The sequence below is a fragment of the Ranitomeya variabilis genome, chromosome 3 (assembly GCF_051348905.1).
Source record: "Ranitomeya variabilis isolate aRanVar5 chromosome 3, aRanVar5.hap1, whole genome shotgun sequence".
Classification (NCBI taxonomy): Eukaryota; Metazoa; Chordata; class Amphibia; order Anura; family Dendrobatidae; genus Ranitomeya; species Ranitomeya variabilis.
Genome location: NC_135234.1, coordinates 268,910,847 through 268,936,184, shown reverse-complemented (window position 1 = coordinate 268,936,184; position 25,338 = coordinate 268,910,847). Strand labels below are relative to the sequence as shown.

Genomic DNA, 25,338 nt, shown 5'->3' with positions numbered 1-25,338 from the left:
ATTTTGACCTTAATGACCTGGCCATTTTTTGCAATTCTGACCAGTGTCCCTTTATGAGGTAATAACTCAGGAACGCTTCAACGGATCCTAGCGATTCTGAGATTATTTTTTCGTGACATATTGGGCTTCATGTTAGTGGTAAATTTAGGTCGATACTTTCTGCGTTTATTTGTGAAAAAAACGTAAATTTGGCGAAAATTTTGAAAATTTCGCAATGTTCACATTTTGAATTTTTATTCTGTTAAACCAGAGAGTTATGTGACACAAAATAGTTAATGAATAACATTTCCCACTTGTCTACTTTACATCAGCACAATTTTGGAAACAACATTTTTTTTTGCTAGGAAGTTATAAGGGTTAAAATTTGACCAGTGATTTCTAATTTTTACAACAAAATTTACAAAACCATTTTTTTTAGGGACCACCTCACATTTGAAGTCAGTTTGAGGGTTCTATATAGCTGAAAATACCCAAAAGTGACACCATTCTAAAAACTGCACCCCTCAAGGTGCTCAAAACCACATTCCAGAAGTTTATTAACCCTTCAGGTGTTTCACAGCAGCAGAAGCAACATGGAAGTAAAAAATGAACATTTAAATTTTTAGTCACAAAAATGATCTTTTAGCAACAATTTTTTTATTTTCCCAAGGGTAAAAGGAGAAACTGGACCACGAAGGTTGTTGTCCAATTTGTCCTGAGTATGCTGATACCTCATATGTGGGGGTAAACCACTGTTTGGGTGCACGGCAGGGCTCGGAAGGGAAGGAGCGCCATTTGACTTTTTGAATGAAAAATTGGCTCCAATCATTAGCGGACACCATGTCGCGTTTGGAGAGCCCCCGTGTGCCTAAACATTGGAGCTCCCCCACAAGTGACCCCATTTTGGAAACTAAACCCCCCTAGGAACTTATCTAGATGCATAGTGAACACTTTAAACCCCCAGGTGCTTCACAAATTGATCCGTAAAATGAAAAAGTACTTTTTTTTCACAAAAAAATTAATTTAGCTTCAATTTTTTCATTTTCACATGGGCAACAGGATAAAATGAATCCTAAAATTTGTTGGGCAATTTCTCCTGAGTACACCGATACCTCACATGTGGGGGTAAACCACTGTTTGGGCACATGGTAAGGCTCGGAAGGGAAGGAGCGCCATTTGACTTTTTGAATGAAAAATTATCTCCATCGTTAGCGGACACCATGTCGCGTTTGGAGAGCCCCTGTGTGCCTAAACATTGGAGCTCCCCCACAAGTGACCCCATTTTGGAAACTAAACCCCCCTAGGAACTTATCTAGATGCATAGTGAACACTTTAAACCCCCAGGTGCTTCACAGAAGTTTATAACGCAGAGCCGTGAAAATAAAAAATAATTTTTCTTTCCTCAAAAATGATTTTTTAGCCCGGAATTTTTTATTTTCCCAAGGGTAACAGGAGAAATTGGACCCCAAAAGTTGTTGTCCAGTTTCTCCTGAGTACGCTGATACCCCATATGTGGGGGTAAACCACTGTTTGGGTGCACGGCAGGGCTCGGAAGGGAAGGCACGCCATTTGGCTTTTTGAATGGAAAATTAGCTCCAATCATTAGCGGACACCATGTTGGGTTTGGAGAGCCCCTGTGTGCCTAAACATTGGAGCTCCCCCACAAGTGACCCCATTTTGGAAACTAGACTTCCCAAGGAACTAATCTAGATGTGTGGTGAGCACTTTAAACCCCCAAGTGCTTCACAGAAGTTTATAACGCAGAGCCATGAAAATAAAAAATAATTTTTCTTTTCTCAAAAATGGTTTTTTAGCCCAGAATTTTTTATTTTCCCAAGGGTAACAGGAGAAATTTGACCCCAAGAGTTGTTGTCCAGTTTCTCATGAGTACGCCGATACCCCATATGTGAGGGTAAACCACTGTTTGGGAACATGCCGGGGCTCGGAAGTGAAGTAGTGACATTTTGAAATGCAGACTTTGATGGAATGCTCTGCGGGCGTCACGTTGTGTTTGCAGAGCCCCTGATGTGCCTAAACAGTAGAAACCCCCCACAAGTGACCCCATTTTGGAAACTAGACCCCCAAAGGAACTTCTCTAGATGTGTGGGGAGCACTTTGAACCCCCAAGTGCTTCACAGAAGTTTATAACGCAGAGCCGTGAAAATAAAAAAATCATTTTTCTTTCCTCAAAAATAATTTTTTAGCCCACAATTTTTTATTTTCCCATGGGTTACAGGAGAAATTGGACCCCAAAAGTTGTTGTCCAGTTTCTCCTGAGTACGCTGGTACCCCATATGTGGGGGTAAACCACTGTTTGGGCACACGTTGGAGCTCGGAAGGGAGACAGCACCATTTGACTTTTTCAACGCAAGATTGGCTGCAATCAGTCGTGGCGCCATGTCGTGTTTGGAGACCCCCTGATGTGCCTAAACAGTGGAAACCCCTCAATTCTAACTCCAACACTAACCCCAACAGAGCCCTAACCCTAATCCCAACCCTAACCACAACCCTAACCCCAACACACCCCTAACCGTAGTCTTAACCCTAATTCCAACCCTAACCCTAAGGCTATGTGCCCATGTTGCGGATTTGTGTGCGGATTTTTCAGCACCGTTTTTGAAAAATCTACAGGTAAAAAGCACTGCGCTTTACCTGCGGATTTCCAGTGTTTTTTGTGTGGATTTCACCTGCGGATTCCTATTATGGAGCAGGTGTAAAACGCTGCGGAATCCGCACAAAGAATTTACATGCTGCGGAAATACAATGCAGCATTTCCGCGCTGTATTTTCCGCACCATGGGCACAGCGGATTTGGTTTTCCATAGGTTTACGTGGTACTGTAAACGTGATGGAAAACTGCTACGAATCCGCAGCGACCAATCCGCTGCGGATCCGCAGCCAAATCCACACCGAGTGCACATAGCCTAATTCTAACCCTAATTCCAACCATAGCCCTAATTCCAACCCTAGCCCTAAGTGCAACCCTAGCCCTAAGTGCAACCCTAGCCCTAAGTGCAACCCTAGCCCTAAGTGCAACCCTAGCCCTAAGTGCAACCCTAGCCCTAAGTGCAACCCTAAGTGCAACCCTAGCCCTAAGTGCAACCCTAGCCCTAAGTGCAACCCTAAGTGCAACCCTAAGTGCAACCCTATCCCTAAGTGCAACCCTAAGTGCAACCCTATCCCTAAGTGCAACCCTTAGTGCAACCCAACCCCTAAGTGCAACCCTAACCCTACCCCTAACCCTACCCCTAACCCTAATGGAAAAACAAAAATAAATATATTTTCTGTATTTTATTATTGTCCCTACCTATGGAGATGATAAAGGGGGGGTTATTTACTATTTTTTTTAATTTTGATCGCTGTGATAGGTTCTATCACAGCGATCAAAATGTACAGGGAACGAATCTGCCGGCCGATTTGGCGGGTGAACTGCGCATGCGCCCGCCATTTTCCAAGATGGCTGCGCCCATGCAAGAAGACCGAGGACACCGGGACTAGGTAAGTATGGGGGAGTGCGATCAGACAGCGGGGGGGCGGAGGGGAGGACGGGGGGGCGGAGGGGAGAGGAAGGTGCTTAGGACAGGACGGAGGGGTACAGAACACTGACGGCGGCTGCAGATCGCCGCTATCAGTCGGTGGGGGGGCCAGATCGGGGTCTCCAGCCATGGCCGATGCTATTGCAGCATCGGCCATGGCTGGATTGTAATATTTCACCAATTTTCATAGGTGAAATATTACAGATTGCTCTGATTGGCTGTTTCACTTTCAACAGCCAATCAGAGCTATCATAGCCACGGGGGGGCGAAGCCACCCCCCCTGGGCTGTAGTACCACTCCCCCTGTCCCTGCATGTCGGGTGAAATTGGAGTTAACCCTTTCACCCGGCCTGCAGGTTTTCATGACGCATACGCTGCGTCAAAGGTCGGGAAGGGGTTAAAGGGAACCTGACAGTCTATCCACGGGAAGTAGGTTTCAGACACTGGCTGCATGATTTGGATACAGTTGTGGCCAAAAGTATTGACACCCCTGCAATTCTGTCAGATAATACTCATTTTCTTCCTGAAAATGATTGCAAACACATTCTTTGGTATTATCTTCATTTAATTTGACTTAAATGAAAAAACACAAAAAAAATGAAGCAAAAAGCAAAACATTGATCATTTCACACAAAACTCCAAAAATGGGCCAGACAAAAGTATTGGCACACTCAGCCTAATACTTGGTTGCACAACCTTTAGCCAAAATAACTGCCACCAACCGCTTCTGGTAACCATCAATGAGTTTCTTACAATGCTCTGCTGGAATTTTAGACCATTCTTCTTTGGCAAACTGCTCCAGGTCCCTGATATTTGAAGGGTGCCTTCTCAAAACTGCCATTTTTAGATCTCTCCACAGGTGTTCTATGGGATTCAGGTCTGGACTCATTGCTGGCCACCTTAGAAGTCTCCAGTGCTTTCTCTCAAACCATTTTCTAGTGCTTTTTGAAGTGTGTTTTGGGTCATTGTCCTGCTGGAAGACCCATGACCTCTGAGGGAGACCCAGCTTTCTCACACTGGGCCCTACATTATGCTGCAAAATTTGTTCGTAGTCTTCAGACTTCATAATGCCATGCACACGGTCAAGCAGTCCAGTGCCAGAGGCAGCAAAGCAACCCCAAAACATCAGGGATCCTCCGCCATGTTTGACTGTAGGGACCGTGTTCTTTTCTTTGAATGCCTCTTTTTTTCTCCTGTAAACTCTATGTTGATGCCTTTGCCCAAAAAGCTCTACTTTTGTCTCATCTGACCAGAGAACATTCTTCCAAAACGTTTTAGGCTTTTTCAGGTAAGTTTTGGCAAACTCCAGCCTGGCTTTTTTATATCTCGGGGTAAGAAGTGGGGTCTTCCTGGGTCTCCTACCATACACTCCCTTTTCATTCAGACGCCGGCGGGTAGTACGGGTTGACACTGTTGTACCCTCGGACTGCAGGGCAGCTTGAACTTGTTTGGATGTTAGTCGAGGTTCTTTATCCAACATCCGCACAATCTTGCATTGAAAGCTCTTGTAAATTTTTCTTTTCCATCCACATCTAGGGAGGTTAGTCACAGCGCCATGGGCTTTAAACTTCTTGATGACACTGCGCACGGTAGACACAGGAACATTCAGGTCTTTGGAGATGGACTTGTAGCCTTGAGATTGCTCATGCTTCCTCACAATTTGGTTTCTCAAGTCCTCAGACAGTTCTTTGGTCTTCTTTCTTTTCTACAAGCTCAATGTGGTACACACAAGGACACAGGACAGAGGTTGAGTCAACTTTAATCCATGTCAACTGGCTGCAAGCGTGATTTAGTTATTGCCAACACCTGTTAGGCGCCACAGGTAAGTTACAGGTGCCATTAATTACACAAATTAGAGAAGCACCACATGATTTTTCGAGGGAAAATTTTTTTTATGTTTGGTGTGGAATTATATTCAATTTGGCTTTAGGACAATTCTTTTTGTGTTTTTTCATTTAAGACAAATTAAATGAAGATAATAATAACAAAGAATTTGTGTTTGCAATCATTTTCAGGAAGAAACTGAGTATTATCTGACAGAATTGCAGGCGTGTCAATACTTTTGGCCACAACTGTAGGTATGCTTGACTGAAACACTACTTTTTCAGAGAAGAACATACTTTAACCCCTTACTCCCATATGACGTACTATCCCGTCGAGGTGACCTGGGACTTAATTCCCAGTGATGGGATAGTACGTCATATGCCATCGGCCGTGCTCACGGGTGGGGTGCGGCCGATCACGGCTGGGTGTCAGCTGACTATCGCAGCTGACATCCGGCACTATGCGCCAGGAGCGGCCACGGACCGCTCCTGGCACATTAACCCCCGAAACACTGCGATCAAACATGATCGCAGTGTTCCGGTGGCATAGGGAAGCATCGCGCAGGGAGGGGGCTCCCTGCGTGCTTCCCTGAGACCCTCGGTACAAGGTGATGTGCTAACCTTGTACTGAGCGTCTCCTCCCTGCAGGCCCCGAATCCAAAATGGCCGGGTCCTGCAGGGAAGCGGCTTGCAAGCGCCTGCTCAGAGCAAGCGCTTGCAAGCATCCCTGCAGTGCCTGTCAGATCAGCGATCTGACCCTATAGTGTGACGTCCACCCCTGGGACAATGTTATAAAGTAAAAAAATATATATTTAGATGAGTAAAAAAAAATAAAAAAAAAAATTCCTAAATAAAGAAAAAAAAATATTGTTCCTATAAACACATTTCTTTATCTAAATAATAAAAAGAAACAATAAAAGTGCACGTATTTAGTGTTGCTGCGTCCATAACGACCCCACCTATAAAACTCCCACTAGTTAACCCCTTCAGTGAACGCCATAAAAAAAACCAAACAAACGAGGCAAAAAACAACGCTTTATTATCATACCGCCGAACAAAAAGTGGAATAACACACGATCAAAAAGACAGATATAAATAACCATGGTACTGCTGAAAACATCATCTTGTCCTGCAAAAAATGAGCCACCATACAGCATCATCAGCGAAAAAAATAAAAAAAAGTTATAGTCCTCAGAATAAAGCGATGCAAAAATAATTATTTTTTCTATAAAATAGTTTTTATCGTATAAAAACGCCAACACATAAAAAAAGATATAAATGAGGTAACGCTGTAATAGTACTGACCCGAAGAATAAAACTGCTTTATCAATTTTACCAAACGTGGAGCGGTATATGAAGGCCCCCCCCCCCCAAAAAAAGAAATTCATAAATAGCTGGTTTTTAGTCATCCTGCCTCACAAAAAATAGGAATAAAAAGCGATCAAAAAAGTCACGTGCCCGAAAATGATACCAATAAAAACGTCAACTCGTCCCGCAAAAAATAAGACCTCACATGACTATGTGGACCAAAATATTGAAAAATTATAGCTCTCAAAATGTGGAGACGCAAAAACTATTTTTTGCAATAAAAAGCGTCTTTTAGTGTGTGACAGCTGCCAATTATAAAAATCCGCTAAAAAATCCAGCTAGAAAAGTAAATCAAACCCCCCTTCATCACCCCCATAGCTAGGGAAAAATAATAAAATTAAAAAATGTATTTATTTCCATTTTCCCATTAGGGATAGGGTTGGGGCTAAGGTTATGGCTACAGTTAGGGTTGGGGCTAAAGTTAGGGTTAGGGCTGGGGCTAAAGTTAGGGTTGGGGCTAAAGTTAGGGGTAGGGCTACAGTCGGGGTTGGGGCTAAAGTTAGGGTTAGGGCTGGGGCTAAAGTTAGGGTTAGGGCTAAAGTTAGGGCTGGGGCTAAAGTTAGGGCTGGGGCTAAAGTTAGGGCTGGGGCTAAAGTTAGGGCTGGGGCTAAAGTTAGGGCTGGGGCTAAAGTTAGAGCTGGGGCTAAAGTTAGAGCTGGGGCTAAAGTTAGGGTTTGGATTACATTTACGGTTGGGATTAGGGGTGTGTCAGGGTTAGGGGTATGGTTAGGGTTGGGATTAGGGGTGTTGGGGTTAGGGGTGTGGTTGGAATTAGGGGTGTGTTTGGGTTAGGGTTTCAGTTAGAATTGGGGGTTTCCACTGTTTAGGCACATCAGGGCTCTCCAAACGCGACATGGCGTCTGATCTCAACTCCAGCCAATTCCGCGTTGAAAAAGTAAAACAGTGCTCCTTCCCTTCCGAGCTCTCCCGTGTGCCCAAATAGGGGTTTACCCCAACATATGGGGTATCAGCGTACTCAGGACAAATTGGACAACAACTTTTGGGGTCCAATTTCTCCTCTTACCCTTGGTAAAATAAAAATTTGGGGGGCTAAAAAGACATTTTTGTGGGGAAAAAATGATTTTTTATTTTCATGGCTCTGCGTTATAAACTGTAGTGAAACACTTGGAGGTTCAAAGTTCTCACAACACATCTAGATAAGTTCCTTGGGGGGTCTAGTTTCCAATATGGGGTCACTTGTGGGGGGTTTCTACTGTTTAGGTACATCAGGGGCTCTGCAAATGCAACGTGATGCCTGCAGACCAATCCATCTAAGTCTGCATTCCAAACGGCACTCCTTCCATTCCGATCTCTGCCATGCACCCAAACGGTGGCTCCCCCCCACATTTGGGGTATCAGCGTACTCAGGACAAATTGTCCAACAACTTTTGGGGCAATTTTCTCCTGTTACCCTTGGTAAAAGAAAACAAATTGGAGCTGAAGTAAATTTTTTGTGAAAAAAAGTGAAATGTTCATTTTTTTTTTTTAAACATTCCAAAAATTCCTGTGAAACACCTGCAGGGTTAATAAACTTATTGAATGTGGTTTTGAGCACCTTGAGGGGTGCAGATTTTAGAATGGTGTCACACTTGGCGATTTTCTATCATATAGACCCCTCAAAATGACTTCAAATGTGATGTGGTCCCTAAAAAAAATGGTGTTGTAAAAATGAGAAATTGCTGGTCAACTTTTAACCCTTATAACTCCCTAACAAAAAAAAAATTTTGGTTCCAAAATTTTGCTGATGTAAAGTAGACATGTGGGAAATGTTACTTATTAAGTATTTTGTGTGACATATCTCTGTGATTTTAAGGGCATAAAAATTCAAAGTTGGAAAACTGCGATATTTTCAAAATTTTCACCAAATTTCCGTTTTTTTCACAAATAAACGCAAGTCTTATCGACGAAATTTTACCACTATCATGAAGTACAATATGTCAGGAGAAAAAAATTTCAGAATCATCAGGATCCGTTGAAGTATTGCAGAGTTATAACCTCATAAAGGGACAGTGGTCAGAATTGTAAAAATTGGCCCAGTCATTAACGTGCAAACCACCCTTGGGGCTTAAGGGGTTAAAAACTTCCAAGGTCCAACCCATACAGGAGATTAGTTGGACAGGCTGGTCCCCGGTGGCTTCTCTATAAACCATAAATGTTATTATTCAGAAAAATATTTAGAATTGAGAGTCCTCAGTGGTTGATACCTTTTAATGGCTAACTGAAAAGATGGTAACATATTGCAAGCTTTCGAGACTACATACGTCTCTTCATCAGGCAAAGACTAAAACAAATTCTGAAGAATCACATATTTATGCACAACATAGTATAGGAAAAAAAAAAAAAGGGAGAGGGGAAAAAAAACCATGGATAAGCCAGGTGACATGAAGCAGAATTACCATGGGACATTTTTCTATCTACTGGCTAACACGGTACCAAGATATATTTCTTTCCTGTATTATTCAGAAAAACACTCCATCACATTCATAGAAGTACTACACTGCTTGACTAGCCAGTAAAGGCTTTAAAGATGAAAGAATAATGATATGACCTCCTTCCTCCCCTGACCTAAGCTCTATTGAGAACCTGTGGGCCTTTTTTAAATGAGAAATTGACAGTGAAGGAAAGCAGTACACCTCTTCTGAACAGTATCTGGAGGCTGTGGTTGGGGCTACCCAAAAATGTAAGGTGATGGTCAACTGATAAATTAAAGACACCATGGAAGGAAGGCTTAGGACTGTTATCGAAAAGAATGTAACTAAATTGGTCATTTTTTTTTTTTTTGACACGTCAGAAATGAATTTTTGTACATTGAGATGTTTGGTTACTATTCTCACTTTAACACAGGCCGGCGTGATCAAGTGGATGCGTCAGGCAACAGTAAGTGCTCAATAAACAATAATAGAACAGCAGCCTTGCAGCGCTGGAGTCCTGGGTTCTAATCCCACCTTGGACAACATCTGCAAAGAGTTTGTATGTTCTCTCCGAGTTTGCGTGGGTTTCCTCCGGGCACTCCGGTTTCCTCCCACATTCCAAAGACATACTGATAGGGAATTTAGATTGTGAGCCCCATCGGGGACAGCGATGATAATGTGTGCAAACTGTAAAGCGCTGCGTAATATGTTAGCGCTATATAAAAATAAAGATTATTATTATTAATAAACTAGCTGAAGAGAGGGGCAGTGTGGATGAATATTATGGACAGGGGCAGTGTGGGGGGAACATTATGAAGAGGGGCTGTGTGGGGGGATATTTTGTGTGGAAGAACAATGATGGGTAATTATTTATTCAGAGGCAAAGCATGGAAAATTTTTATGGAGCAGAAATATGACACTTATTTTTAAGGGTGCCAAGTCAAAAATACGGCTGAAGACAGAAAAACTAAGAATAAAGAAGCAGTCCCATTAAGTTTTTATTCATTAAATGTGTGTATATATGCATGTAGTGTAGTGTTTAAATACACTCAGCTACCGCTGCTCTCTCCCGAATGAAGCACTACTCGGCCCTTCTATTTGACATCACCCCTCTGCAGACTGTCCACATCATGCAGCTCTTTGCGTGACCCAGAAGTCGCTTTTACAATGTAAGACTATGGACTGTAAGACCGAGACTCAACGGGCTTACATTGTAAATAAAGACTTCCGACTTACGCATGGAGTGAGCCAGACTGTCGCAATCGCAGTGACGATACGGAGATGAGGAGAAGAAAGATGCTGGACACCGAACAGAGCAGTGATAGGTTGAGTGTATTAACACACTCACTCTACATTATATCCATGCACACATATTTAAAGAATGAAAAATGTCATGGGAGGGCTTCTTGAAAAGCAAATTCAGACATCTGTGTATCAAGGTCTAAGTACACACCACGATGGAAGGACTAGTCAAAGGCCTCCTGATCCGAACTTGATAGCCTCTTATATGCCTATGAAGCTGTCAAGTTTGGGTCAGGATACCCGTGGGAAAGCCATACATCATGGTACATCGGCCTTAACTGACATGTAATACTGCACCATATTAAAGATACTATGGCAAGCCAACATTAAACAACCATCTCCCTCAATTCATTACACTTCATCTTTATATAGGCAACATTTTCAATTGACAATTTTGTGAGACCTGTAACAATTATTTTTAAATGAAAAAACTCTCACCAAGTTCTTTTTACTTGTCAGAAGAACCAGTAAGAATTTAGAAAATGCCTTAGACTCGGAGAGGTTTTCTGCAGCAAGGCCAATATGGTTAAGCAGAAGATCAAACTCGGATTGATTTAATGTCTCCTAGAAGTAAAAAAATAAAAAAACATAACAATGATGCTGTTTGTCTCAGAAAAGTGAGCAAAACCTATATGCAAATTGTAGGAGAAACATTACCCTTAGTGATACCTGGCATTCATTAGTTATTATTTACAGTGTAAATCTTTTCAAACATTTGATTAGACTTGACCTTCAGTTCCCAACCACTGGCAGCAACATTGATAAGTAAGCTGTCTTTAGATTCATGCTGCCCAAATGACATTAAGCATGAATCAAACACTGGTTGCGTGTGATTGGCGACAGGTATGCTTAGTTTCAGAATAAGCATACTTTTAGTATCTGGCTGAGGACAATATATCAATGTTTTGGCCAGAAACTGGCATTAAAATACTTTGAAAAGTCTCAAAGCATCTCTGGAGCTGTGGAGGAATGAGGCATGGCTATGCCTGGCGGTTAAATCCATCGTCAGTGCCAGTGTTCCTTACTCCAGTCAGCAGCATCTCTGGTGAGTAGCATGAAGGTGCATGCCACTGATAAAATGTGCCAACTTCATTAAGTGGTTTAAGTTACCACATTTGACCTATCTAAACCATTAATATGGTCATACTGGTTATATTGAAAAAGTCCTACATGTATGTCTCATATCAGATGGCTTGTTGTTGAGAAATCATCTTTTATCACTTTATATAAATTACCTCTTCCAGGATATGGGGGGGGGATGGTGCATGGAAGATAACTCTGCCTGCAAGCTTATTTTACATGAAGGGAAGTTACCAGTGTGAGACAAGTAACTAACACAGAACAAGATAATCTAACCCTGCCTTCTTGCAAACACATTGTTTTCTTCTTGCTCACCACTGCTGTATAGTAACAATATTGCAACCCTGTCGCCTGTGAGATGGAAGCTGAAGCTGGGAGGAATCTGCCTGCAGATTTGTCACTGATAACCACACAAAGCTCTGCAGTCAGATCATGAGAGCAGAGAGTGGCCATTACAACATCACACTGGTGACTTCCCCTTCATGTAAAATAAGCTCTGGAGGCAGAGTTATCCTCTGGCTAACATCCTCCCCATAGTCGAGAAGAGGTCATTTATATAAAGTGATAAAAGATGATTTCTCAACAACAAGGCATCTGATATGACACACAGGTAGGACTCACAGCCTATAACCTGAAAACCCATATTAATAGTTTAGATATGTCAAAAGTGGTGACAGATCCCCTTTAATGAATTTGGTGCATTTTAGTCCGGAATGGCCCTCATTAAGACTGTCGTGTGAAACACGAGTCTTGATGAATCTTGGTCCATGCATCCCCAAGCTAGCTTCTTCCTGCTTTATATCAGATGCCTAAAAGGTCTTTCTTTAAAACACAGAGACCTGCAAATCAAAGGGATGGGGCAGGAAGAAGTTTATTTACTCTGAAATGTAAACATGCCTGGCTCCAATCACGTAACCAGTGTCTGAGCCATACAACAGCAATCCTACGACATAATTAGCTAATCATCTGCCTCAAATCTATCAACTTTCCAGTCCGTGCTAGTTAGTTACAGAACGTTCTAATAATAATAATAATTTTATTTATATAGCGCCAACATATTCCGCAGCGCTTTACAAATTATAGAGGGGACTTGTACAGACAATAGACATTACAGCATAACAGAAATCACAGTTCAAAATAGATACCCAGAGGAGTGAGGGTCCTGCTCGCAAGCTCACAAACTATGAGGAAATTCTGTAGTTCTTCTCTAATTACCAAATAGTACCACAGTTAACTTATTCCACGCGTTTTTCTGATGCGTGCTTACACTTTTGTACATATCATTACAGATTTTATTTAGCACGGACTATGCTATAAAAAAAACCCTTAATCAATAACCGCCAAGTAAATGCTCCAGTGGTCCTCACAGACTGTTGCTGTCTTCCCTGCAGCAATAAAGTGCAATACCTCCAAATGGTCAATATAGCCAATTACTGGCCTATGCAGCCTTGTGGGTACATGCTGGGATCACCACTGTGATTGACTGCAGCAATTACGTGGATGTACAGAACATCATGCCTACAGCAAAGTAGGTGAATATTAGCAGTTAACTTAAGAGACAAGTATTATTTATACAGTTTAACATATTCCATGCTGTTAAGACAAATATTTCAAACTTCTGGAAAAAGTCTAAAAGTTGAACTTTACAGATATTCAATACAGGAAGTCAACAGGTCACAAACAAGATAGGCTCTGTAATTGTTTGCACCCCGAGCATGTATGCAAGTTTGAACAAGGCAATAAAAATAAATAATATCTCACCGCTGACCTATCTGGCCTCTCTGCTGCTTGCACTCTAGCCCACCTCTTTGCGCTGTCAAGCGCAACATCGCTGGCCTTTTCTCTACAGACCAGGACTTCCGGCAGCGTCCAGGCCTCGAAGGTTACGGCGTGTTGAGCCATCTCAGAGTCGACTACCTCTTCCAATACTTTGTCAGAGATGTGATCTTCATCGTCTTTCCCCCTCGGCAGAGGTAGGAGAGGACAGCACATCTGGAGCAGGTGACGTTGTCTGGAAGTAGAATGGAGCATTGTAGACGTAAATGACTTGCAGCAGATAGAAGTAATCGCAGCAGAATGGCAGTAATGTCATGGGGTGCCATTATCTTCAGCTGGTGACCCAGAATGATGTCAGAAGTCTTATCTAGCAACAGGTGGGTTGCAAACACGGCTCTCATGCAGGCTGGTGCTCCATGGGCAACTGGGTCTAGTCTGGCAGAGTAGCACCGAAGAGGGCGTTGTCTTCCTCCGTGAAGTTGTGTCCAGACGACTCCAGTTGCATGGCCTTGCTTCTCCACGACACACAGGCTGAACAGTTAGTCTGGTAGTCCTAGAACAGGAGAGGATGTGAATGCAGCTTTTAGCATGTAGAATCCTTCAATGGCTTCCTTGGTTAGACTGAAGGGAGTGTCCTTGAGTCAGTTATACAGTGGTTGCATGTGTAGAAAGACATCAAGGATCCAGGGACGGCAGTAGGATACAAGTACAAGGAAGGACTGTAGCTGTGTTGGCTTGGTTGGCGGAGCTATGTTCAGCACATCTGTCTTCCTGTCTTCAGTCAAGTGTTTTGTTTGGTGGGAGATGCAGTTCCTAGGAACACAACTTTTTCCTGGCAGAACTGCAATTTGTCTTTGGATGCTTTGTATCCATTGCGTGCCAGGAAATGAAATAAGGAGATGGCCTCACTCTGTGCTTCTGCATTGGTGTCAGTGCAGAGGAGGTCATCAACATACTGTAGAAGAGTGACATTGGGGTGTGTCATCTTCCGAGGATCCAGGACCGTGGTCATGGCCTGGGTGAACATGGAGGGGTTGTTTTGTGCTCTTTGAGGCATCACAGTTCAAGTATACTGCTAGCCCTCATGTGTGAAAGCAAACAAGTACTGACTGTCAAAGTGTAGAGGAACACTGAAGAAGGCGTTGGCCAAATCAATCACCATGAACCATGGGAAGGTAGATGGGATTAATGACAAGAGTGTGAGTGGGTTTGGCACAATTGGGGTGTCCAGTACTGTGGCTTCATTGACAGCACGCAAATCATGTACCATGCAGAACTTACTAGGCTGTCCCTTTGGCGGTTTCTTCTTTACTAAAAATGTGCTATTGCAAGGTGACATGTTAGGGCATGTGTCCAGGACCTGTGCTATCAGCTCAGCATCTACTGGGTCTACATGCATGTCCTGTGAGAGTGGAGCAGTGAGGGTGACAGTCCCATCCTCTTGAATTCGAATGTTGGCCTGGAGTTTTGACAGGAGAACTGATCACAGCAAATTGACAGGGCAGGTTGAGGAGACTACTAATTGAGACAGCATACTCTGTGTAGGTTGTAGATCTATGTGTAAGGGACTGGTCATTAGTGTGTACCGTGTTTAACCATCCATCCCTACACAGGGCACCACTTCACTTGTGAGACAGTCTGGTAAGTCAATGTTCCTTATAACACTTATGGCTGCAGCGGTATCCACCAAGAAATTGAGGGGTTTACCTTCAACCGGCTTGCCAATGTCCCATTGTGGCTGGGGGCCTGGTGACCCCCCTGGCTGCCAGTGCTGTCATGGTTCGCTCCTCAGGGGAGCTGATCTGCAGTTCCTTTTCAGATGTCATTATGTCAACTTTGTGACTTTATGATGTGTAGTTACCTTCAAAGCCTGTATGAGGCTGGAAGTCTTGATCTACAGTAAGGAGGCTGGTGATGCGGTGTGCAACTGTGGAAAGAAGTGGACCTAATAGCAACAGCCAAAGTGGTGAGAACTAGGCTATTTTTAACCAATACTCTTCCTTCTGACCGCCCCACTGCTCACAATCAGGTCCTCTTCTTTCCACCATTGTGTGCAGAATCTCCAGCCTTATCACTGCACGTTAAGACTTCTGGCCTCGTTTAAGCCGGAACTTACTAGGCGTCATAATGTCATCATGTCAATGTTGGAACCTTATGACACGCAGTGAACTTCAGGGTCTGTATGGAGCCGAGTCTTGACGAAAGAAGAGGACCGGACAGAGGTGATAAGTCAGCGGTGAGGCATTAAGTTTTTCTTTTTTGAACATCCAATGTTCGTAACAAGTCAGATGTTCTCAAGTCAGGGACAACATTTACAGATATTCAAGAAATAATATATTTCAAAATACTATATGTATTTCACTTAAAAGTCACTTTATTAAAGGGAATCTGTCACCAGATTTTTGCCACCTAATATGAGAGCAGCACAATATATGGAAAGAAAGCTACATTCCAGCGATGTATCACTTACTTTGTTGCTGTACTAATGCGAAAAATCACAGTTTTATCATCAGGAGATTGCCACTGGAGGACTGTCAACCCGCTGCCATGTAGTCTACTATATTCATGTGCTCTGTATAACCCTGCCTCCACCACTGATTGGCAGTTTTCTGTCTAGTCATAGTTTACAGTGCCAATTCTTTGAACTGACCACACATGTATTTACACATATACAACCCCTGGCAAAAATTATGGAATCACCGGCCTTGGAGGATGTTCATTCAGTTGTTTAATTTTGTGGAAAAAAAAGCAGATCACAGACATGGCACAAAACTAAAGTCATTTCAAATGGCAACTTTCTGGCTTTAAGAAGCACTAAAAGAAATCAAGAACAAAAAAATGTGGTAATCAGTAACGGTTACTTTTTTTTTTAACCAAGCATAGGTGAAAAATTATGGAATCACTCAATTCTGAGGAAAAAATTATGGAATCATAAAAAACAAACAAACAAAAAAAACATTACTAGTATTTTGTTGCACCACCTCTGGCTTTTATAACAGCTTGCAGTCTCCGAGGCATGGACTTAATGAGTGTCAAACAGTACTCTTCATCAATCTGGCTCCAACTTTCTCTGATTGCTGTTGCCAGATCAGCTTTGCAGGTTGGAGCCTTGTCATGGACCATTTTCTTCATCTTCCACCAAAGATTTTCAATTGGATTGAGATCCAAACTATTTGCAGTCCATGACATTAACCTTATGTGTCTTTTTTTAAGGAATGTTTTCACAGTTTTTGCTATATGGCAGGATGCATTATGATCTTGAAAAATGATTTCATCATCCCCAAACATCCTTTCAAATTGATGGGATAAGAAAAGTGTCCAAAATATCAACACAGGAAAGATATATACTGTATCTTGGAACCGTGTTAGCCAGTAGATAGAAAAATGTTTAGAATTGAGAGTCCTCAGTGGTTGATACCTTTTAATGGCTAACTGAAAAGATGGTAACAAATTGCAAGCTTTCGAGACGACACAGGTCTCTTCATCAGGCATAGACTAATACAAATTCTGAAGAATCCCATATTTATGCACAACATAGCACAGAAAAAAAAACCAAAAAAAAACATGGATAAGACAGGTGGCATGAAGCAGAATTACCATGAGTGATAAATAAAACATTCCTTATCTAAGAACTGGCCCAACATTTATGGACATAACTGTTTATCACTCATGGTAATTCTGCTTCATGCCACCTGTCTTACCCATGTTTTTTTTTTTCTGTGCTATGTTGTGCATAAATATGTGATTCTTCAGAATTTGTATTAGTCTATGCCTGATGAAGAGACCTGTGTAGTCTCGAAAGCTTGCAATTTGTTACCATCTTTTCAGTTAGCCATTAAAAAGGTATCAACCACTGAGGACTCTCAATTGTAAACATTTTTCAAAATATCAACATAAACTTGTGCATTTATTGAAGATGTAATGACAGCCATCTCCCCAGTGCCTTTACCTCACATGCAGCCTTATATCATCAACGACAGTGGAAATTGGCATGTTCTCTTCAGGCAGTCATCTTTATAAATCTCATTGGAACGGCACCAAACAAAAGTTCCAGCATCATCACCTTGCCCAATGCAGATTCGCGATTCATCACTGAATATGACTTAAATCCAATCATCCACAGTCCTCGATTGCTTTTCCTTAGCCCATTGTAACCTTGATTTTTTTTGCTTAGGTGTTAATGATGGCTTTCATTTAGCTTTTCTGTATGTAAATCCCATTTCCTTTAGGCGGTTTCTTACAGTTCGGTCACGGACGTTGACTCCAGTTTCCACCCATTTGTTCCTCATTTGTTTTGTTGTTCATTTCCTGTTTTAGAGACATATTGCTTTAAGTTTCGGGTCTTGACACTTTGATGTCTTCCTTGGTCTACCAGTATGTTTGCCTTTAACAACCTTCCCATGTTGTTTGTATTTGGTCAAGATTTTAGACACAGCTGACTGAAAACCCAACATCTTTTGCAACATTGCGTGATGATTTACCCTCTTTTAAGAGTTTGATAATCCTCTCCTTTGTTTCAATTGACATCTCTCGTGTTGGAGCCATGATTCATGTCAGTCCACTTGGTGCAACAGCTCTCCAAGGTGTGATCATTCCTTTTTAGATGCAGACTAACGAGCAGCCTTCCACACAAAATGCACAACACTGCTGTTCTCAAAAGGGTACTTGATGGAGGAGAATCAATCATATACACAAATTTCAAGAGTTTCTTCTAATTCTACTGTAGATTGAGCGAACTCTCATGTTATTTAATCTCCCCATACCTTTTTATCAACCAACATGTGCAGAACACTGACCGACACTTCAGAGCATGGTACCTTAAAGATCGAGCTGTAAAAGAAGGAGAGACAGATACAACTAAATCAACAATCTCCATCTTTATTCCACTTCCACTTCCTATAGTTTGTTGTATTTTTATTCTACCCTGACATAGAACAACTAAATATAGCCCCATATTTGCAACTATATTCCATACGGTTTCATTTTTTTCACTTTAGGAATGGTAGTCAATAAGCTATAGCACACAAATGTTTATTATACAGTACCTTCCGAAAGTTTTCGGCCCCCTGGAACTTTTCAGCCTTTTCCCACATATCATTCTTCAAACAAAGATACAAAATGTAAATTTTTGGTGAAGAATCAACAACAAGTGAAACACAATTGTGAAGTTGAACGAAATGAATTGGTTATTTTACATTTTTGTGGAAAATCAAAAACTGAAAAGTGGGGCGTGCAATATTATTCGGCCCCTTTACATTCAGTGCAGCAAACTCACTCCCGAAGTTCATTGTGGATCTCTGAATGATCCAATGTTGTCCTAACTGCCTAATGATGATAAATATAATCCACCTGTGTGTAATCAAGTCTCCGTATAAATGCACCTGCTCTGTGATAGTCTCAGGGTTCTGTTTGAAGCACAGAGAGCATCATGAAGACCAAGGAACATAACAGGCAGGTCCATGATACTGTTGTGGAGAAGTTTAAAGCCGGATTTGGATACAGAATGATTTCCAAAACTTTAAACATCCCAAGGAGCACTGTGCAGGCGATCATACTGAAATGGAAGGAGTATCATACCACTGCAATTCTACCAAGACCCGGCCATCCGTCTAAACTTTCATCTCAAACAAGGAGAGGACTGATCAGAGATGCAGCCAAGAGGCCCATGATCATTCTGGATGAACTGCAGAGATCTAGAGCTGAGGTGGGACAGTCTGTCCATAGGACAACAATCAGTCGTACACTGCACAAATCTGGTCTTTATGGAAGAGTGGCAAGAAGAAAGCCATTTCTCAAAGATATCCATAAAAAGTGTTGTTTAAAGTTTGCAACAAGCCACGTGGGAGACACACCAAACATGTAGAAGAAGGTGCTCTGGTCAGATGAAACCAAAATCGAACTTTTTGGCAACAATGCCAAACGAAACCCTGAACACACCATCCCCACTCTCAAACATGGTGGTGGTAGCATCATGGTGTGGGCCTGCTTTTCTTCAGCAGGGCAGGGAAGATGGTCAAAATTGATGGGAAGATGGATGGAGCCAAATACAGGACCGTTCTTGAAGAAAACCTGGAGTCTGCAAAACACCTGAGACTGGGACGGAGATTTGATTTCCAACAAGACAATGATCCCAAACATAGAGCAAAACCTACTATGGAATGGTTCACAAATAAACGTATCCAGGTGTTAGAATGGCCAAGTCAAAGTCCAGACCTCAATCCAATCGATAATCTGTGGAAGGAGCTGAAAACTGCTGTTTACAAACAATCTCCATCAAACCTTACTGAGCTCGAGCTGTTTGCCAAGGAAGAATGGGCAAGAATTTCAGTTTCTCGATGTACAAATCTGATAGAGACATACCCCAAGCGACTTGCAGCTGTAATCACAGCAAAAGTATTAAGTTAAAGGGGCCGAATAATATTGCACGCCCCACTTTTCAGTTTTTGAATTTCCACAAAAATTTTAAATAACCAATAAATTTCGTTCAACTTCACAATTGTATTCCGCTTGTTGTTGATTCTTCACCAAAAATTTACATTTGGTATCTTTATGTTTGAAGCATGATATGTGGGGAAAGGTTGAAAAGTTCCAGGGAGACTAATACTTTCGCAAGGCACTGTATACACACAGACTCTCGTCTTGTAAAATCAATTCAGACTCATCAAATCGTGGATCTCACAGGTAAACCCTATGGTAGCTGATCATTTAAATCCTGTACTTGTGAGGTAGGTCTCCTGCTTATTTTTACAGCAAATTCCACAGATGCATGCACTGGGTACTTATAGACCAGTTCTACTTCTTGAAACCTTTAGTATGCTGTGCTAACTACTGTTGGGCACAGTATCCTGACGAAAGCCACTGCCATGGAGGAATCCATGCCATTTGCAAAAAGAATTTAAAAGCTATTACAAAAAAATTACTTACTCAAAACACAGATGTAGTTCATGCGATTCAAGGCATTCAGAAATCATTCGGCAAAGAAAATCTGCATATACAGACCCTATTTCATATCAGAAAAGGAAGGAAAAGGTTTCAGCTAGAGAGGTTGGCTAGAATGAAAATGTGTCAGCTGCTGAGAACTTAACACAAAATAGTCAAGTGAGAATGGAACCCTTTAAAATATTATGTTAACTAACAACAAATCCTAACAACATGTTATCAATGTCAAATGGGATTCTTGTCTGGTATGTCTGGCTCTTGTCTCTATGAGGAATGCACAATGCCACATTGCCTCCTGGTAATTCTGCTTATTTTTTTAATACCAATTAAAAACCATATTTATTACTTAGTTTTCCTGTCCACTTTAATATACTTTTTTCCTTCAGTTGGTCTACATTAGGGGTTTTTTACTTTTAACTGCCAAGGTTCCCCAGCATCTACAGCAGGAGCTACACTACACTGTGACCTGTCATGCGAACGTAATGTCACCAAAGGTCCTGCACTCTGCTGGAGTTGGAAGAATTGAAGAGCATGGCTGGCCTTACCTACGTGCTACCAGTGCAGCCGCCAGACATCAGAGGGGGCTCTGCAGGGATACCTTAAATCATATTCATATACTGCTCCAGGCTTGGGCAGGCAGACAGCGACTTCCCCCGTCCCTCTGTGCTCTGCTTTTGGTCTTCTATGCCTGCACCAGAGAGAGGACAGAGGGGCGCTTGCACCGCTCCAGCCAGAGAAGCAGTCCAGTCCTGTCGCCCCGGGAAGAAAAATAGCTTCTACGTAGGTGAGGATAATGTACGCTATATAATGTGTAGTGTGTGTTATTTGCAATGTACTATGTGTCATGTATAGGGTATATATATATTACACCATATACATGACATACACACTATAGAAAAACATATATTATGCCCTATGCATATTTTATTGTGTAATATAATACATACACATTTATATGTGTGTGTCATGTATAGGTTGTAATATTACATACTACTCCCCATTCATGACACACACATATACCGTATTTTTCGGACTGTAAGACGCACTTTTTTCCTCCCAAAATGTGGAGGAAAATGGGGGGTGCGTCTTATAGCCTGGAAATATTGGCTCTGGCTGTATTGACTCTGGCTGTGGTGGGGAGGTGGGGGAGCGGTATCGGAGGAGCAGCGGGTCACAGAGACAGGAGTCGGCGGCTCCGGCTAACTCCTGTGCCCACTGCTAAAGCTAAAGAGAAATGAATATGCACTGCATTCCACGCCCATGGGCGTGGAGGGCAATAAACATTCATTTCTTCCTGGCATCCTGGTATGATTGATTGGCCCCATCCCCTTGCTGGTATGATTGGCCCCATCCCAGTCCTGGCATCCATGGCCCCATCAGAAAAGATTAAAAAGTTAGTCTTACCGATAATTTGGTTTCTAGGAACCTTCCACGACAGCCACTTCGGAGGTTGTCTTCCCTGCCCTAATAGGGGACAGGAACACAAAAAGGTTAAATACCCCTCCCCTTCCTGCAACCACCAGTGTTTTCCTGGACACAGTAGCATGTTTAATTACAACAAAAGTGAAGGAATCATTCAATAAATAAGTCATCAGATAGGGAGGGAAATTAGTGCTGTCGTGGAAGGTTCCTAGAAACCGAATTACAGGTAAGACTAATTCTATTTTCTCTAGTCACCTTCCACGACGGCCACTTCGGAGTAGTACCAACAGCTAATTTCTCTAGGGAGGGATCACAGCCTGCAGAACTCGTCTGCCAAATGTTAAATCCCTATTGAAATTTAGCCGGTAATGTCTGGTGAACGTGTGGACGGACGACCAGGTGGCGGCTCTGCATATCTGCTCTGATGAAGCATTCCCCCTCTCTGCCCATGAGGTTGCCATCGCCCAGGTAGAATGTGCCTTCAGTGAAGCAGGTGGATCAAGTTTCTGTAATGAATAAGCCAGGCAAATCGACTGTTTGATCCAATTCGCGATCGTGTTCTTTGCCGCCTTCTTGCCTTTGTTCCGTCCTGAGAACTGGATGAATACATTTTGATCAATTCGCCAGGCTTCAGTCTGTCGTAGGTAAGATAGAACCACCCTGCGGACATCAAGGGTGTGGAAGGTCTCTTCCTTAGGGTTGGAGGGGTGTGGGCAGAATGAGGGAGTGCACAATGTCCTGATTCCTATGAAAATCTGAGACTACTTTAGGTAGAAAGGTCTGATCTAGTCTCAGTATAATGCTATCCTTAGTGAACATCAGGTAGGGTTCCTGTATGGACAGGGCATGTAACTCTCCTATACGTCTAGCCGTAGTGATTGCGATTAAGAAAACTGTTTTAAGGGTTACGTTTTTTATGGTCATAGATTCCAGGGGTTCAAACGGATCTTGGGTTAGGCTGTTAAGAACGATATTAAGGTCCAAAGGCGGCACCTTACTACGGAGTCTAGGACGAATCCTGGATGCTGATGTCATAAAGCGCTTGATCCAGCGGTGGCCGGCTAAGTTTAGATCAAAAAAGGTGCTACGGGCAGATAATTGCACTTTGAGTGTGCTAGGGGTAAGGCCCATTTCTAAACCTTTCTGTAAAAAGTCTAAGACCTGTGCTATATTGGGATGGAAGGGGTCTGGGGTTTCAGGGGAGCACCAGGATGTAAACCTTTTCCAGACCTTGGCATAGATGGCATTGGTTACTGGCTTTCTGCTTTTTTGGAGAGTTGGGATTACTTTATCCAAGAGTCCTTTGGCTCTTAAAATTCTGGCTTCAGTAACCATGCCGCCAGGTTCAGTTTGTGTAGGTCCGGATGCAGTAGGGGACCTTGGTGAAGGAGGTCGACTTTTTGAGGTAGAAGGGAGGGACCCTCTAGAGTCATGTCCAGTAGGGCACTGTACCAGCTCCTCCCGGGCCACAGTGGAGCGATTAGGATTGTGGTGACCCAGTCTATTCTGATTTTTTGTAGTGTCTTTGCCAGCATGGGGATGGGTAGAAAAGCATACGCGAGGTTGAACCTCCACGGTTGTGAGAACGTATCTATTCCCTGCGTGGCCGGGGAGAAAAATTCTTTGAGTTAATGGAATCTGTCGTTCCCTGGAATGTAGAAGCACATAGGTTTGAAGGGTTCGCGTGTGAGCCTGAGCCCAGGAAACTGCTTGGATGCATACGGTCAGGGATCCTAGAATAGACATTGATTCCCTGAGGGTCAGTGCTCGCTGGTCTCTGAATCTGGTTATTCTACGGACAAGGTCGATCTGACGATCCCTGGGTAGAAATGATGTCCTTTCTTTTGAGTCCAGGAGAACCCCCAGAAACTTTCTCCTTGTGGAGGGATGGATCTCTGATTTCTCTTGATGAGAAAGTCGTCCAAATATGGGACAATGCATATTCCCTGGCGACGGATGAAGATCATTACATCCGCCATAATTTTTGTAAAAACCCCTGGAGCCGAAGAGATGCCGAAGGGTAGAACGTTGAATTGGAAATGTTTGATTTGGTGCCCCTGAGAGACTGCGAATCTGAGGAATTTCCTGTGTTCTGGATGGATTGGTACATGGTAGTATGCATCCCTCAGATCCATTGTCGCCATTACCCAATTTTGCCCGATGAGGGGGTTCACCGACCTGATTGTTTCCATTTTGAATCTCCTGTAGCGAACAGATTCGTTTAATGGTTTCAGGTTTATGATGATCCTGTTCTTCCCCGACGGTTTTGTTACCAGAAAGAGACGAGAATAGTGGCCACGTCCTTCCTCCCGTTTCGGCACTTGAGAGATCACATTTGATAGGAGTAGGTTTTGTAGATCTTTTAACAGGGAGTTTTGGAGGTGTGGGGTTTGTAAGGAGGTTATGCTCAAGCATCGAGGGGGAGGTCTCTCGAATTCTATTTTTAGTCCATCTCGTATGGTACGAAGGACCCAATGATTTGTAGAGATGGACTGCCACTGAGTGAAAAAGAGTGAGAGTCGCCCCCCGACCGGAGCACCATCATTGTTTATCTGGGGTCTGTTGAGTCTGAGGGACAAGGATGTTCCTGCCCTTGCCTCCTTTGTGATAACTCCATCTCCCGGTTTTGCCTTTTCCCCTATAATCCCTCAGTGAAGATTGATCATGGGGGCGATGAAAAAAGCGTCTTTTTGGATTTCTTTGTTCAGGGAGAGATTTCTTCTTCTCCGCTGCCTTATCCAAGATATCATCCAGAACGGGACCAAATACATGATGGCTCTGGAAGGGAATGCTGCACAACTTGGACTTGGAGACCAAGTCGCCCTTCCCCCCAGGATTTTAGCCAGAGTGCTCTCCTAGATGAGTTGGAGAGGACAGCAGCTTTTGCGGCTACTCGGACAGACTCAGCAGAGGCGTCGGCTAGGAACCCTGTTGCTTTTTGTAGCAGGGATAGGGAGTCTAAAATCTCCTCTCTTGGGGGGCCCTGTGCCAAATGATCTTCAAGTTTGCGTAACCAGATGAACAAAGATCTGGCCACGCATGTGGAGGCTATGTTAGTTTTTAGTAAGTTTATGGAGGTGTCCCCGGACTTTCTTAACAAGCTCTCTATCTTTCGATCCATTGGATCCTTGAGCTGGGAAGAGTCTTCAAAGGGAAGGGTTGTTTTTTTTAGTTACCCTGGACACTTGACCATCCACTTTTGGGGTCTCCTATAAGGAGTTATCTCTGTCCAAGGGGAAGCAGTTTTTTAGTTCTGAGGGGATACTGAGACCTTTTTCAGGGAGGCCCCATTCGTGTAGAATTAGATTCTGTATATTTTTATGTACAGGAAACCCTTTTTGATCTTTGGGCTTTAGACCCTCAAACATCTCGTCCTGTACTGTAAGTTTAATTTCCTCATCCTCCAGCCCCCATGGTGCCTCTTACTATGCTGACTAGGTCACCCATATCCTCAGAATAAAAGCAATATTTCTTGTTCTCTGATTTAGGGGTGGTGGTGGAAGTGGAGCCCTCATTCTCCCAATAGTCCCCCGAACCCGAGGATTGAATTTCCCCAGAGTCTGAGTCGGACTCTACTGGGGCCGTTTTCCGCTTCTTAGGAGGAGGTGGCTGAGGCACCGAGATCTGGGAGAGGGTAGTCATGGAAGACTGGACCTCTTATTTAATGAGGGATCTTATGCTATCCAAAAGAGAGGGCTGCTCAG

At 42.9% G+C, this 25,338-nt stretch overlaps 1 protein-coding gene across 2 annotated transcripts in view; it reads right to left on the bottom strand.

Moving 5' to 3' along the window:
- FANCE (FA complementation group E) overlaps positions 1–25,338 on the bottom strand; it is a 123,959-nt gene that overhangs the window by 40,332 nt on the left and 58,289 nt on the right. For both annotated transcript variants that reach the window (XM_077295476.1, XM_077295475.1), the window contains exons 8-10: positions 20,198–20,273; positions 18,037–18,103; positions 10,856–10,981 (exon numbers count right to left, since the gene is read on the bottom strand). In XM_077295476.1, the coding sequence (XP_077151591.1) occupies positions 10,856–10,981; positions 18,037–18,103; positions 20,198–20,273 (269 nt within the window). The remainder of the gene's footprint in view (positions 1–10,855; positions 10,982–18,036; positions 18,104–20,197; positions 20,274–25,338) is intronic.